General features: G+C 50.3%; 1 protein-coding gene across 1 annotated transcript; it reads left to right on the top strand.

Moving 5' to 3' along the window:
- The first annotated feature begins 287 nt into the window (after nucleotides 1–287).
- On the top strand, nucleotides 288–14066 carry LOC100278274 (uncharacterized). The gene is made up of 2 exons (NM_001151602.1): nucleotides 288–499; nucleotides 13729–14066. Exons 1-2 carry the CDS (start codon nucleotides 387–389, stop codon nucleotides 13934–13936), a joined length of 321 nt encoding a protein of 106 aa, NP_001145074.1. The 5' UTR covers nucleotides 288–386; the 3' UTR covers nucleotides 13937–14066.
- Nucleotides 14067–14281: the final 215 nt, after the last annotated feature.

The following is a 14281-nucleotide window of genomic DNA, read 5'->3' as shown; positions in this document are numbered from 1 at the left end:
AATTTAAACTCTAATTCAATAACATTTAAACAATAGAATTGAAATTACATTTCATTTCAATAACTTTCAATATCATACATGATTTGATATTCAACCTATTTAAATTCCATCGTCTCCAATATGGATGTCCAAACGCAGCATTAGGGATTACACGCCCCACGTGCATACCACCGTTGATTGCCTATCCAGCGGTGCTACGCGCTCAACAGCAGGAGAGAGGATACGAGTTCGTCTTCCTCGCCTCGAATCCCTCTTTCTTCGCCTGCTGGCTCTCTCGTCGTCCGTTCCTCGTCCTCTCCGGCATTCGAGGATAGTTTTTCGCCGGGGGCGGCCTAGAAATCAGCCGTCAGGTGAACCGGGAGGGGTGGTTGCCTGAGGAGGAAGAGATGATCACGCGAGCGAAGCTGGTGGAGCAGCTGCGGGAGCACCAGATCCGGTCGGCCCAGTCCTACTCCGCCGCGCTCGCCGTCTTCTCGCCCAACCCCCACATCGCCTCCAGGTCAGGCTCCCATCAACCTGCTGACATCTGATTTCCAATTTGGTCCGCTTCACTGAATCACTGTTGACTTGATGCGTAGGGACTAGGATTCGATTTAGATTCGCGCTGTAAAGATTGTGTTGATAACTTGATATCATCTCGTGGGTCTTGGCAGGTTCGCATGGGCCTTGATTACATCTTTTCTGCTCTGTTAGTTCCGGTTCGGGGAAGCAGGAAAAGACAGGGATGCACGAGATGGACATGAGTAGTTAGAGAATTATCGCTTAAGAATATTAGAAAAGTAATCAATTCATGGCTTAATTGGAGAAACAGAAGACGATCACTTGCAGGCTTAATATCGTGCAAAATGTTACTACCGGAAACTATATTTGGGGTTACTAAAAACTTTCTTTTGAAGATTGGAATTGTTGAGACTTGAGAAGTGTTCACATGGATTTTTCTCTCTTAAGTACTACTACTACTAATCTCTTTGATATGTTAGATTGCTAGCTTGGAGCATTCTATGTGGGTATAAGATAAAAGACAGGGTTACTGTTCGTTAAAACAATACAATAGCTGCTGTGCTTGATTGGCATTTGGATCAACATATGAATTATTCTGAGTGCAACTCTGACTAAGGCCCTGTTTGTTTCCCTCCTATATTATATAAACTGGATTATGGTGGAAGGGTAAGAGGGTATAATATCACTTAGAATCATAAATAAGCTGAAATAAGCTACCAAATACTAGCTTATTTCACCTTATTTGTGGTCCTAAAGTGGTATTTTACCCTCCTACCCTTCCACCATAATCCAACTTATATAATCTAGAAAGGAAACAAACACATCCTAAGGGGGTGTTTGGTTTCTAGGGACTATTTTTTAGTCCCTACATTTTATTCTATTATAGTCCCTAAATTACCAAATATAGCAACTAAATCAGAGATTTAGGGTCTGTTTGGTTGGGCTGTGGCTGTGAAAAAAGTTGCTGTGGGCTGTGAGCTGTGGAAAAAGCTGTTGTGGACTGCGAGTTGTGGAAAAAGCTGTTGTGGGCTGTGAGTTGTTAAAAAGCTAAAAACCGTTTGGTGGAAAACCACTAAAAACCGTTAAAAGTTCTTCGATATATTGTTGTGAACTGCGGTGCACTCGCAAGTCCAAGTACTCAGCCCTAGGAGTAAACCAGATCTATTCTTCTTGCTTGTCTCTACTAACACCCTGCCCCTCCTTATATAGAGAGGTAACCCTAACTTAATAGCAAAGCAACATAACACTGTTCACGTGCTACAGTAACCGTGCGTGAACAGTGGCCGCGACTAACCTAACCCTAATGACCAAGCTAATGACAAGGCCCATAACAGCCCATAACATTCCATCCCTCCTTAAAAACAGCTCGTCCGTGAGCTGTAGTCAAGAAGACTTGACCCATACTAAACTAGCACTTAATGACTCAAATACTAAGTCTTTTACATCTCGACTTAGTATTTTATTCACCTAGAAAAAAAATTGAACCACATCAGTGGCCGGATCTGCCGAAGGAGGACGCGTGGGCGGCTAGATCGACTGAGGATGAACACGACTGTGGTGGTGCAGAGGGCTCCCTGCGCATGGCGAAGGTCGGTGGCACCCTCCAGTGTTGTAGCTCAGGTGACCATGCCGCTACGGTGGCCAAGGTGGCTGACGTCGGCCACAGTTGCGACGACGCAACGGATGGATGTCCGTGGTGCAGAAGATTGATGGCCATGACGCGGAGGATTGGTAGCTGTGGCGTGGAGGGTTATCTCACGGCAGCGCCTCTACGGGTTGGGCCACCATGGCGGCCAATTGCTGCAGATTGGGCGAGCAGATTCGCGCACAGCCATAGTCGGGCCACACATGGACCTCCACGGGCACGGAGGCGGGTTGCAGCAGTGGCACGATCACCTCAACGCCGAACGCCGCCTCCACCTTCTCCTTGGGTGCCTCGGGTTGCAACCCATCAATCCCATCGTCCTCGATCCGGCTGCCTCCGCCCGCGCCCAGGCCGCCCGCGGTAGAAGCAGAGGGGCCGACCCACGCCTGCTCGAGCTTGGTCAGACGAGCGTCGTGGGAATCCAGATGGGCATTGATGGCAACGAGTTGCTCGAGGATGAGGTCCATCTTGGCGGAGTAGGTCACAAGATCGCCGTGCGCGTCGGCCATGGTGGCGATGCGCACATAGTGGCTCTGGTACCAATTTGTTGTGAACTGCGATGCACTCGCAAGATAGTCCTGTAGGAGGCCCTAGGAGTAAACCAGATCTATTCTTCTTGCTTGTCTCTACTAACACCTTGCCCCTCCTTATATAGAGAGGTAACCCTAACTTAATAGCAAAGCAACATAACAAACCCTATCTGTCCGACACTGTTCACGCGCTACAGTAACCATGCGTGAACAGTAGCTGCGGCTAACCTAACCCTAATGACCAAGCTAATAACTTAAGGCCCATAACAACCCATAACATATATGTTTTCACAGTTCTATCTGAAAGCCACTAAAAGCAGGTCCAGAGGTGCTTTCAGTTTTGCACTGCGAAAAAGTTGGCTTTTACAAAAAGCTGCTTCCTGGATTCAGCCCTTTGGTTTGGCTTTTATGGGGCAAAAGCCAAAGCCAAATCAAACACACCCTTAGTTTCTTTATTTGGCAATTTAGGGACTAAAATGGAATAAAATAGAGGGACTAAAAATTAGCCCCTAGAAACCAAACACTCCCTAAGTTAAATACTGTTAAATCATGCATGTTGTTTGATGGCTTCTTAAGTTGCCGAAGAAATGGAATTCTTGAACCTAAGAAAAATTAGGAACAAATTAGAGACCACCACCACCTTTTGGGAACTCTTTGCAGGCTTGTCTTTGTCAGATTCCAATTGAGCCAGCTGACATTGATTCAAGTAGACAGGTACAACACTAAGGCTAGTTAGGCCAGCCAACTAGCATGTCTGACCAAAGCTCTTGGCTTAAGCTGCACTAAGGCTAGTTGATCACAGGGTGGACACTCAATTTCCTCAGGTCTAACTTGAACCGCTTTGGGGTAGCACCTCCAGGTCCTGGGTTTGATCCCCCTTGGGGGCGAATTTCTGGCTTGGTTTAAAAAATCCCCTCGTTGTGCCCCTCCCGGGTTACTCCTGCGCGCCACCCTCCGGCTGGGCCGTTGTGGAGTGGGCGGTGATGGGCCGCTAGTGATGGGGGCCAGGGTTCGGGGATTTTCTCGGCCGGGACCATGTGTCGGTCTCCTCTTAGCCATCAGTGGGTTGTGTGCGCCTTCAGTGCCGGCCCCAGGCATTATACCGGGAGGGCGGTCTTTCCCTCCCTGGTCGAGTTTTTTTAACTTGAACCGCTTCTTCACTTAGATCCAATGATCCATAGAACCATAATAATATAGTATGTTTTTATTCCTGTATAGGTTAGCACTAATAATCCATATCCATTTTAAGTAAATGTAACAGAGGGTTATCTAAGATGGCACAGGATGCCATGTTGGAAACTTGAATCATTTCAAGACATGGCTGTACCCCATTTTATTGGAAGGGGTAAAACTTCAATGTGACATCATTTGTCAGGTTGACACCTTGCTGTTGTGTGTTGTGTCGTTCCTTGTCCATGCAAGGAAATCTGTGAATATTGGCAATGCATGGATAAGAAGTTATGGTAAGTCTATGATCTTGCTAGATATAAGCAACCGTGATGCCACCTAGGTTGAATGAAAAAATACCCATATCATGCTCACATAGCTCCTAGTGAGCATCCTTTAGGTTGGAATAGAAAGCAGGAGGGTTCCTCACTTCACGTCCAGACAAACGACTAAGGTTTTTATTGCTGTTTCAACTGTCAAATAATGGGAACGAAAAAGATCAGAACTAAAGGAGCGTCATTTTTCATCTTGACAGAAAGGCAATGGAACCCAGCACAAGACATATGGACATGTGATGAAAGATCAAGGAAAATCCTCTGTTAGTAATAAAATTCCCTTTATGAGCAAAGCTAGGGCAACGTCCCCCCCCCCCCCCCCCCCCCCCCCACACACACACACACACACACACTTGAGTTCTCTCTGTAACATCGGTTCCAAAATGTAGGTCGTCTGTTTTTTCCCCTAAATCAAACTTCTCTGACTTTGACCAACTTTATAGGAAAATACAGTGACACCTACAAAGACAAATAAATGAAATATCAAAACATATTTAATGGTGGAATGATGGATCCAGTGAAACTAATTTGATCCTGTAGATGTTCGTGCATTTTCTATAAACATGGTCGAAGTTTAGAGAAGTTTGACTCAGGACAAAACTAAAAAAATGACCAACATTTTGGAATAGAGCGAGCAGTGGGTAATCAATTTTGGATTATGTTTTTTTTATCAAACCTACCCCAACTTGCTTGGGACTAAAAGGCTTTCCAAGTAACAAATCCATGTTCTGGGTGCATTTCAGTGGGCCTTACATGTTTCAACAATATAATATAGAAACTAGCGTCACAGAGAGAAACAAAATCCAAGGTATACAGGATCAGGTGGGGTTATCTAAGCCCCGGCTATAACTGTTGGGTCTCACTTGCCAGAGCTTGGGTGGCACCTTCTTCTCCCTCCGTCGGTCCTGGCCTACTGGTGGCCCTGCACAACAAGTTGACAACATATCTTTTAGGTTCTTGATTATACAGAGAACTAATGTACTCCCTCGGTCCCAAAATAGTAGTCGTTTTAGGGAATTAGTAGGTTCATACAATTCTTGATGCATGTATTTTGTATATGTGTCTAGATTTATCATCGTCCATTTGAATATAGACATAAAACCAAGAGCTAAAACGACTAATATTTTGGGATTAAGGGATTATCTTTCTATTCTATTACCTTGTTCTGCCCTTCATTTCTGAACTCTGAGCATACAGGGTAGCAAGGGCAGCAAAATGTACTGCATGTCTTTTAAACTTAAAGTAGAAGGAGGTTGGTGTTCTTGCCCCATACTTCGAAGGCAAATTATGATTTTACCCTCATTTTTTCAACTTTGTTATTTTACCCTGTTTTTTAAATCTGAAGCCACCATTTGCCCCTGTTTAGACTCTGTTAGCTAAAAGGCTGCACAAATGAATTGAACAAAAATAAATATTAAAATGTTTAAAAGACTATATTAACCCCTGACCTTATCCTAACCTTCCAGGTTTCGTCGATTGTTGACTAAGCATGTGCAACTTGTTAATGTTTGCTAAGGTTTGAAATATTTGCTGTAAAAATTCTTTCAAAATGCTGTCCAAATGTTTCATGCAAAAATAGAGGTTAAAATCATAGAGTACTGTCAAGGGCGTCGAGCCCCTGGGTGGCCGGACCGCGGCTACGCAGTTCGTAGCCGTCGGCCGTCTTCTCCGGTGAGGTTATTCCCCTCAACCGTAGGCTTAACAGAGAGGGAGAGATTTGGAATATAATTCCTGCTTACCCCTTTCAGGTCCGGTTACAGGTTTATAAAGCCTTTCGGCCACACATGCATGGAGCTAATCGCTCCTTAATTCTAGGCACACACATGGAGCTGACCGCTCCTTATTCCTAGGCATGTAAACTAACCTTTCAACTAACATGGGCTGCTTGCTCCTTAATTCTAGGCATGCAGCAAACCTTCCACTAACTTATCAATTTCCCGATCTTATCCATTGGAACCTGCGGCTGTTGCCTCTTGGGCGTGTTCAGCGCGCTCACGCGCACGCCGTATGTCACGGGTACACCGTTGCCTGACGTAGGGGCGGCCGTACATGACATCTCTCCCCTCCTCGAAGACCAGCTCGTCCTCGAGCTGGAACGCTGGATGCCGGGTGCGGAAGTCGTCGACGTCCTCCCAAGTCGCGGACTCGGCCGGCTCGCCGTGCCACTGAACAAGCACCTGGCGGACACCTCGTGCCAGGCGAGCCCGCACCACCCGGGCTGGTTCCGGCACCACCGCACCGTCGATGGTCGGAGGCAGGGCGGGTGGCGACGATGGTGGCGCTCCCACAAACTTTTTTAGCACGCCAATGTGGAACACATCATGAAGACGAGCGCCGGCGGGAAGCTCCAAGCGTACAGCCACGTCGTTGATCAACTCCGAGACGCGGTACGGCCCGACGTAACGGGGCTTGAGCTTCCCTGCTACCGTGCGCGGCAGTGAGGCAGCTGCGCGCTGGCGTAGCCGTAGAAGAGCCCAGTCGCCAACCTGGTAGGTTACCAGCCGGTGCGACTTGTCGTAGTGGTGCTTCTGTGCGGACTGCGCCTGCTGGAGGCGGTAGCGTACGTCCGCGAGGAAGGCCTCCCTTGCCTCCATCTCTTGAGCCACCGCCTCGACCCTCGTCTCGCCCGGTTCGTAAGAACGGATTGAGGGTGGGTCACGGCCGTAGACCACTCGGAATGGCGTGTCACGGAGGGAAGTCTGGTACGCGGTGTTGTAGATGTACTCAGCCCATGGCAGCCAGCGCAGCCATTGCCGGGGGCGATCTCCCGTGAAGCAGCGCAGGTACATCACAATGACGCGATTTGCCGCCTCCGTCTGGCCGTCGGACTGTGGGTGGAACGCCGAGGACATGAGTAGCTTTGTTCCCATGAGCCTCATGAGCTCACTCCAGAAAGAGGACGTGAACACCGGGTCTCGGTCGGAGACAATGGACTGCGGTACCCCGTGCAGCCTGACGATGTCGGTGAAGAATGCCTGTGCCACGGACTGGTGTACGGGTGCGCCAGCGGGATGAAGTGGCAATACTTGCTGAAGCGATCGACGACGGACAGGATCACCGTCTTGCCGTGCACGCGGGGCAGCGCCTCCACGAAGTCGAGGCCAATGTCCGCCCAGACGACGGAGGGGATCGGAAGGGGGTGCAGCAGGCCGGCGGGGTGAAGGTGCTCCGACTTGTACTGCTGGCAAGTTGCGCACGCCCGCACAAAATCCTGCACCATGCGCCTCATGTTGGGGAAGTGAAAGTCGCGGCGCAGCCGGTGGAGTGTGCGGTGAACGCCCTCGTGACCGTCTGCGTGGACAACGGTAACGATCTCCGGCAGTAGAGGGGAGGCGGCGGGGATGTAGAGGCGCCCGTCGAATGTGACCATGCCGTCCGTCACGGCCCACGGGGCAGCGCGTGTGCCGGCGCGTACCTCATCGTGGACAGCCACCAAGGCGGGATCCATGGCCTGGGCGTGGCGCAAGCGGCTGATGAAGTCGAAACGGGGCGCCGAGATAGCCAACAGCTCACCCTCGGTGTTTCGGCGAGAGAGCGCGTCCACCACGACGTTAGTCGCACCCGACCTGTACTCAACAGAGAAGTCAAAGCCCAACAGCTTCCCGACCCAATGATGTTGTGGGATCGTGGCCAGGCGCTGCTCGAGCAAGTATTTCAAGCTATAGTGATCGGTCTTGACAACGAACTGCCGACCCCAGAGATACGGCCGCCAGTGTCGCACCGCCTGGACGAGGCCGATGAGCTCACGCTCGTAGGCCGCGAGAGCGCGATGCCGGGGGGCGATGGGTCTGCTAAAGAATGCCACTGGATGGCCCTCCTGTACCAGCACGGCGCCGAACCCATGTGACGATGCGTCACACTCGACGATGAATATCTTCGCGAAGTCCGGCATGGCCAGCACCGGAGCAGAGGTGACCGCAGCCTTGAGGGCCGCGAATGCCGCAGCCGCCCCGTCATCCCAGGCGAAGCCATCCTTCTTGAGGAGCGCGGTCAGCGGGGCTGCCACCGGCCCATAGTTGTGCACGAATTTGCGGTAGTAGCCCGCCAACCCGAGGAAGCCACGCACCGCTCGTACCGAACGTGGAGCTGGCCAGTCGACGATGGCCTGCACCTTGGCCGGGTCCATGGCCACACCCGCCGCCGAGATTACGTGGCCCAGGTAGGCGACGGACAGGGCAGCGAACGCACACTTTGTACACTTGACGAAGAGGTGGTGGCGGTGCAGCTCGTCGAGCACGGCGCGGAGGTGTCGAAGATGGTCTGCCCATGTCTTGCTGTATATGAGAATATCGTCAAAAAAGACAAGGACGAACCGGCGGAGAAACGGGCGGAGCACGTTGTTCATGAGCGCCTGGAACGTTGCTGGCGCGTTGCAGAGGCCGAACGCCATCACCAGGAACTCGTACAGCCCATCGTGAGTGCGGAACGCCGTCTTGTGAATATCTTCCGGACGCATGCGCACTTGGTGGTACCCAGAACGCAGGTCCAGCTTGGAGAAGTACCGTGCCCCATGGAGCTCGTCCAGCAGCTCGTCGACCACGGGAATGGGGAAAGCGTCCTTCACCGTGAGCGCGTTGAGGGCGCGGTAATCAACGCAAAAGCGCCAGGACCCGTCGGGCTTCTTGACGAGGAGGACTGGCGACGAGAAGGGCGAGTCGCTGCGGCGTACGATCCCTTGCTCCATCATGGCGGCGCACTGGCGTTCCAGCTCGTCTTTGTGGGCAGCCGGGTACCGGTATGGCCGGACTGCCACAGGCTGCGCGCCCGGCGTCAGGGTGATGCGGTGGTCGTGGGCGCGCTGTGGTGGCAGACCGGTCGGCTCGGCGAAGACGGAGCTGAAGGAGTCCAGGAGTGCGTCGAGGAACTGCTCGCTCGCCACCGTGGCGCTGATTGCTGTGGGACTGGCAGCCGAGACGCCGGTCCAGCATATCGGGCGCCCCTGGAAGTTGAACTTCATGCGCCGGCTGCCCAGGTCCCACACAATAGGACCCAGCGCGCCCAGCCACCGTGTGCCGAGGACGACATCGTACCCAGCGAGCGGCATGACGAAGAGATCGGCCGGGAACGGGGTACCGTCGATGGTGAGGGGGGCGTCACGGAGGACCCCGGCGCAGGTGACGCGCTCGCCGTTGGCGACCATGGCGATGAGACGTGGCCGCTGGAGAAGGGGCAGACCCGTGCGCCGCGCCGCCGCCTCGGATATGAAGTTGTGGGTGCTGCCGGAATCGAGGAGGGCGACCAGCGAGGCGGCACCAAGCGCGACGGCGATCTGCATGGTGTCAGCCACAGGCACCCCGGCCAGGGCCTGCAGGGAGAAACAGGGGGCCTCACCGTCAGCGTCCGGAGGCGCGTCGTTAGTGTCTTCAATCTCCACGCCCTCCACGAAAAAAATACGCCTGCAAAACCGGTTGTGGCCACACGTGTACTTTTCATTGCAGTTAAAACAGAGGCCCATGCAGCGCCGCTCTGCCATCTCGTCGGGGGTGAGGCGTCGTTGGTTGTCCTCGCCACGGCCCTGCTGGGTGGCCTTCGGTGGTGCAGGGAGCGCCAGCGGCTGCTGGGGCGCTGGAAGCGCTGGACGTGGCGCCGGTGCGGCCAGCAGACCGCGCGGGGGCGCCCGAGGTGCAGGCTGCACCAGCCGGTCGGCCTCCATCAGTTCCACTTGGCGCGCCAGGCTCATGGCTGACGCGAGCGACTCCGGGTTGTGGATGCGAACGACATGACTGAGTGGTGGCAGCAGGCCGCCGGTGAAGAGCTGGACGCGCTGGTGCTCGTCGAGACGACCGGCGCGAGGGAGAAGGGCCTGGAAACGATTTGCATACTCTTCCACGGTCCCTGTGCGCCTGCATTCTGCGAGCTCGAACAACGGAGCCGATCGGAGGGGAGGCCCAAACCGCAAGTTGAGGAGGTCCTTGAATCGTCCCCAGGTCCGCGTGCCCTCGTCCTCCTGGAGTTGGATGTACCACAGCTGCGCGACGTCCTCCAGGTTGTATGAGGCCATCCACACGCGCTCCTCCCCCATGGTGCGCTGCTGGCGGAAATACGACTCACACTTGTTGAGGAAGAGCATAGGATCGGACTTGCCGTCGTAGCGTGGGAAGTCCAGCTTCTGGAATTTAGGTGGGCGATCCAGATCGCGCGGCACCTCTGCGCGTCCCCCGGCGCCGTAATCCGACGTCGACGCCGACTTCTCCTTCATGGCGGCCATGTCAGCCTCCATGGTGGACATCTTGGTGGTGATGGCCCTAAGCATCTCCATCACGTCCTGCATGGACGGCTCGGCCATGGTGGCTGGTTGCAGGGCCGAGTCGGTGGAAGATTGGGGTGAAGGTGGAGAGCTGGTGTGGGTTGCAGCGGCTGTGGATGAAGGATTGGAGCGAGTGGGAGAGGATCGCCGGGATCGCGATACCAGGTTGTCAAGGGCGTCGAGCCCCTGGGTGGCCGGACCGCGGCTACGCAGTTCGTAGCCGTCGGCCGTCTTCTCCGGTGAGGTTATTCCCCTCAACCGTAGGCTTAACAGAGAGGGAGAGATTTGGAATATAATTCCTGCTTACCCCTTTCAGGTCCGGTTACAGGTTTATAAAGCCTTTCGGCCACACATGCATGGAGCTAATCGCTCCTTAATTCTAGGCACACGCATGGAGCTGACCGCTCCTTATTCCTAGGCATGTAAACTAACCTTTCAACTAACATGGGCTGCTTGCTTCTTAATTCTAGGCATGCAGCAAACCTTCCACTAACTTATCAATTTCCCGATCTTATCCATTGGAACCTGCGGCTGTTGCCTCTTGGGCGTGTTCAGCGCGCTCACGCGCACGCCGTATGTCACGGGTACGCCGTTGCCTGACGTAGGGGCGGCCGTACATGACAAGTACTAAAAAACCTATGGGCAGATTCACATGGGACAACTAGTCTTTTTTTACTACACTGACACAACTCATATAAATGGAACAGGGTAAACTCTGTCTACATTAAAAAAAACAGGAGCAAAATCACAAAGTTAAATAAACTAGAGCAAACTCACAACTAGATTTCAAAACAGGAGTGAAAACACAAGAACCCTTGCAGTAAAAGCCCATTCATGCCAACCTGAGTAATACCATATGATCTGCATTTAACACATTTTCTTGCATTTGCATCTGTTGATGTTCTCGGTGCTAGACTGCTAGTAAATTCTAAGATCATCGATGCTTCATATGCATGCATGAATGGGAATAACTACTAACCTTCCAATGTTAATCACTCAATGAAAGTAAACTATTATTATTTACTATGTCATAAATAATTTCTACATTATTTGCACATTAATCTGGATACTGGAAAATTGACATTGACACGAGGAATTATCCCCTCCTGTTTCTCGTCTTTTGCATGATGTCATTGTGTGGTTTTCAGATGTAGAATATATTGTTTGACTGCGTATCAGTTTGTATACTCTGTGAATTATGCTCATTATGACAGAGATATACCAAATTTCTGCTGGTTACGTGCAGGCAATAGGGAAGCCAGTGAATAATGTTAAAATGGCAACACTGGTGTGAAACTTATTTGTCTATGTGTGGGAACCTCTGTATTTAGTGAGTGAAGCATCTTTATTCTCTCTCTATGCAGTGTTGTTGCATTCGTCACAGATGAGTCTTCAGTTACATGCTAGGGAAATTTCGCTATGGGATGTTAAACAAACATGATACTGTATTGGTCAGTTCACACTGCTATTACCGAAATTTGCTAGGTTCCATTATGAAATCATGTTTATTTGTCGTAGGACACTGCAACGGTTATTTTTGTTATTTTCTCAGGTCTATGGAGTGAAAAAGTAGGAAAAATGTCCTTTTTGCCTTGTCTTCATCTCCTTTATGTTACTCCTCTCACGCTGTAGACCTGTAGTCTCTCCACCACTTGGTGTGTGGGTGAGCTGCTGCTTGTGTGACTAATCTGTCAACTGCAACAAATTCTTGTGATTAAACAAGCATCAAGCTGAGTTGATCTTGCCCCAGGTCCAAACATTAGCAAATAGCTTGAGTAGGAGCGTCACATTTATGAGCTGCAACTGGAAGTTCAGAAATTATTTGGAATCTGGGAAAGAAGTGGTGTTGTGAGCTCCACTAATCTCCTTCAAAGTTACCAACCCACTTGCTTTTGTTTTTGTATTTCAAATCAGCCTACAGTGGTACAGGTCTCCGTGGACTTAATCTAGGTGTTCTCCCTGGCCGCTGTAGCCAGTTGAGACCAGGACGCCATGGTGGCCATGATGCGCAATGGCTTTGCGTGGGTGCTGTACTGCCTAGTGGCTGGCTGCATCATGAACGTGAGCCCCAAGGAGCCACTACAGTGGTCGAGTTTGGTTCATGTACGCTGCCGTGAGCTGTGCCTTGGCCAACATGAACTACATCTGCAGCTCATCCCAACCCAAGGAAGTTTGATGAACATGATGTGGCTCAAGGCAGTGAATGAAATGGAGCAAAGGCTGTTGACGCCATCCATGATGGCGTTAGAACTGCAAAACAAATATGATGAAGACAAGAGCAAAAAAGGGCATTTTCCCTACCTTTTTGCTCCTTAGATATGAGAAATTGATAAATAATCATTGTGGTGTCTTACGACGATCACCGCGATTTCATAGTGGTATTTTAGCATTAGTGGTTTGACTGGCCAATACTATGTTCGATGTCCCACGACAAAATTTGCTTTCTGGCTACAATACATCATACATGCTAAGCCTGTTAGTTGGAGAAATGTCTCAAGTATCCCTTTCTACCAATTTTGCAGCACGCTAGCATTTTTCGTAGATGAGTCTGGTCACTACTGCATTGATGCCCATGAGTCATAAGTCATTACTGCACTGATCCTTGTAGCCAGCAGAATTAGGCTGTTTTATTGATGATGAATTGAATACATGTATCATCAGCTTCCCTGTCCTGAACCTTATTGCATTTGGTAGGTTCTGAAACAATGTCTGAACTGGCACTTTTTAGATGTAAAATAATAGATCTGCTTCCTGATGTAGTGCTAAGTGACTATATTTATACCGCAGCGAAGAATATGTTTAATTTTCGGGTTTTCTCTAACTCCATTGCATTTTATAATTGTGGCATCTTTTAAACATCCATTAGGATCAGCAGTCCCTTAATGTACAAATATAATAGAAAAATGATGGTTAATGATAGAGTGTACTTAACATCAGTTAGATTTAGTATTTCCCATAAATCCTTGATTTAATCTTCTTAAGGACAGGTCTAGGACCGAGTCACCAGCGCATCCACAGAGTGAAGGCTTGCCTTGGTTTCTCTCTTGTCCAATTCCCACTCATGTAGGACAGTAGGAGCCTTTGGCACACTGGGTGTACTTTTGATTTAAGCTTTACAAATGACCTAAAGTATTTGCAAATTTGTAAGTCCTAACTGATGTTTTGGCTAGTGTAAAAGCTATTTATGTTGGTTGTTTTAATCCTGTTTGTGCCTGTGCTGTGGGGGGCAGTGTAATTGCTCTTGCATTTGGTCAGCTTTTAATCAGTGTTACTTAAGTTCTTCCTTTTTTCTTTTTTTCACAGGAGAGATCTCAAGGTTGCTGTCATCTATGCGGTCCTGTTTTGTTTTCTCATGGTGTCCTGCTATGCCGCCCTTTACTTGAAATGGTTCAGACTTTCAGCCATGTTTGTAACCTTCGGGATCCTCCTTCCAGTGAGTCTCAAAATCTCTAGGCATAGAAGGCTGAAGAGGAAAAGAGAAAGGAGACTGTTGTTGCCACTGTCCATGTGAATACATTTTTTTTGATACACCCTGTAACATTCTAGTGGAGTTGGCCAGCTACAGAAGATAGGGAAATCCTCGGCAGACGAACTCAACTTTACGGCCCCAGCCTACGCTTTGGAAAATGTTGTATGCATCACCTGTTGTGCTTCTGTCCTCCACATGTGTACACACACACATACGTGCCGAACACTTTGCGTTGTTTTGCCCCCCGCCCCTGTGTTTGCATCAAACTTCGTCCGTTGAAAGTTGATGCATGTTGCTGGAGTTTCTGACGGCAAATCTTGGACGAATCTCGTACTACTTAGTAGCTTGTTTGTCCAGTGCATTTATTTGGTGGCGTCCGCAATCATG

The sequence above is a fragment of the Zea mays genome, chromosome 1 (genome assembly GCF_902167145.1).
Source record: "Zea mays cultivar B73 chromosome 1, Zm-B73-REFERENCE-NAM-5.0, whole genome shotgun sequence".
NCBI lineage: Eukaryota > Viridiplantae > Streptophyta > Magnoliopsida > Poales > Poaceae > Zea > Zea mays.
The sequence above is the reverse complement of the archived record's forward strand: the minus strand, read 5'-3'. Positions and strand labels throughout refer to the sequence as shown.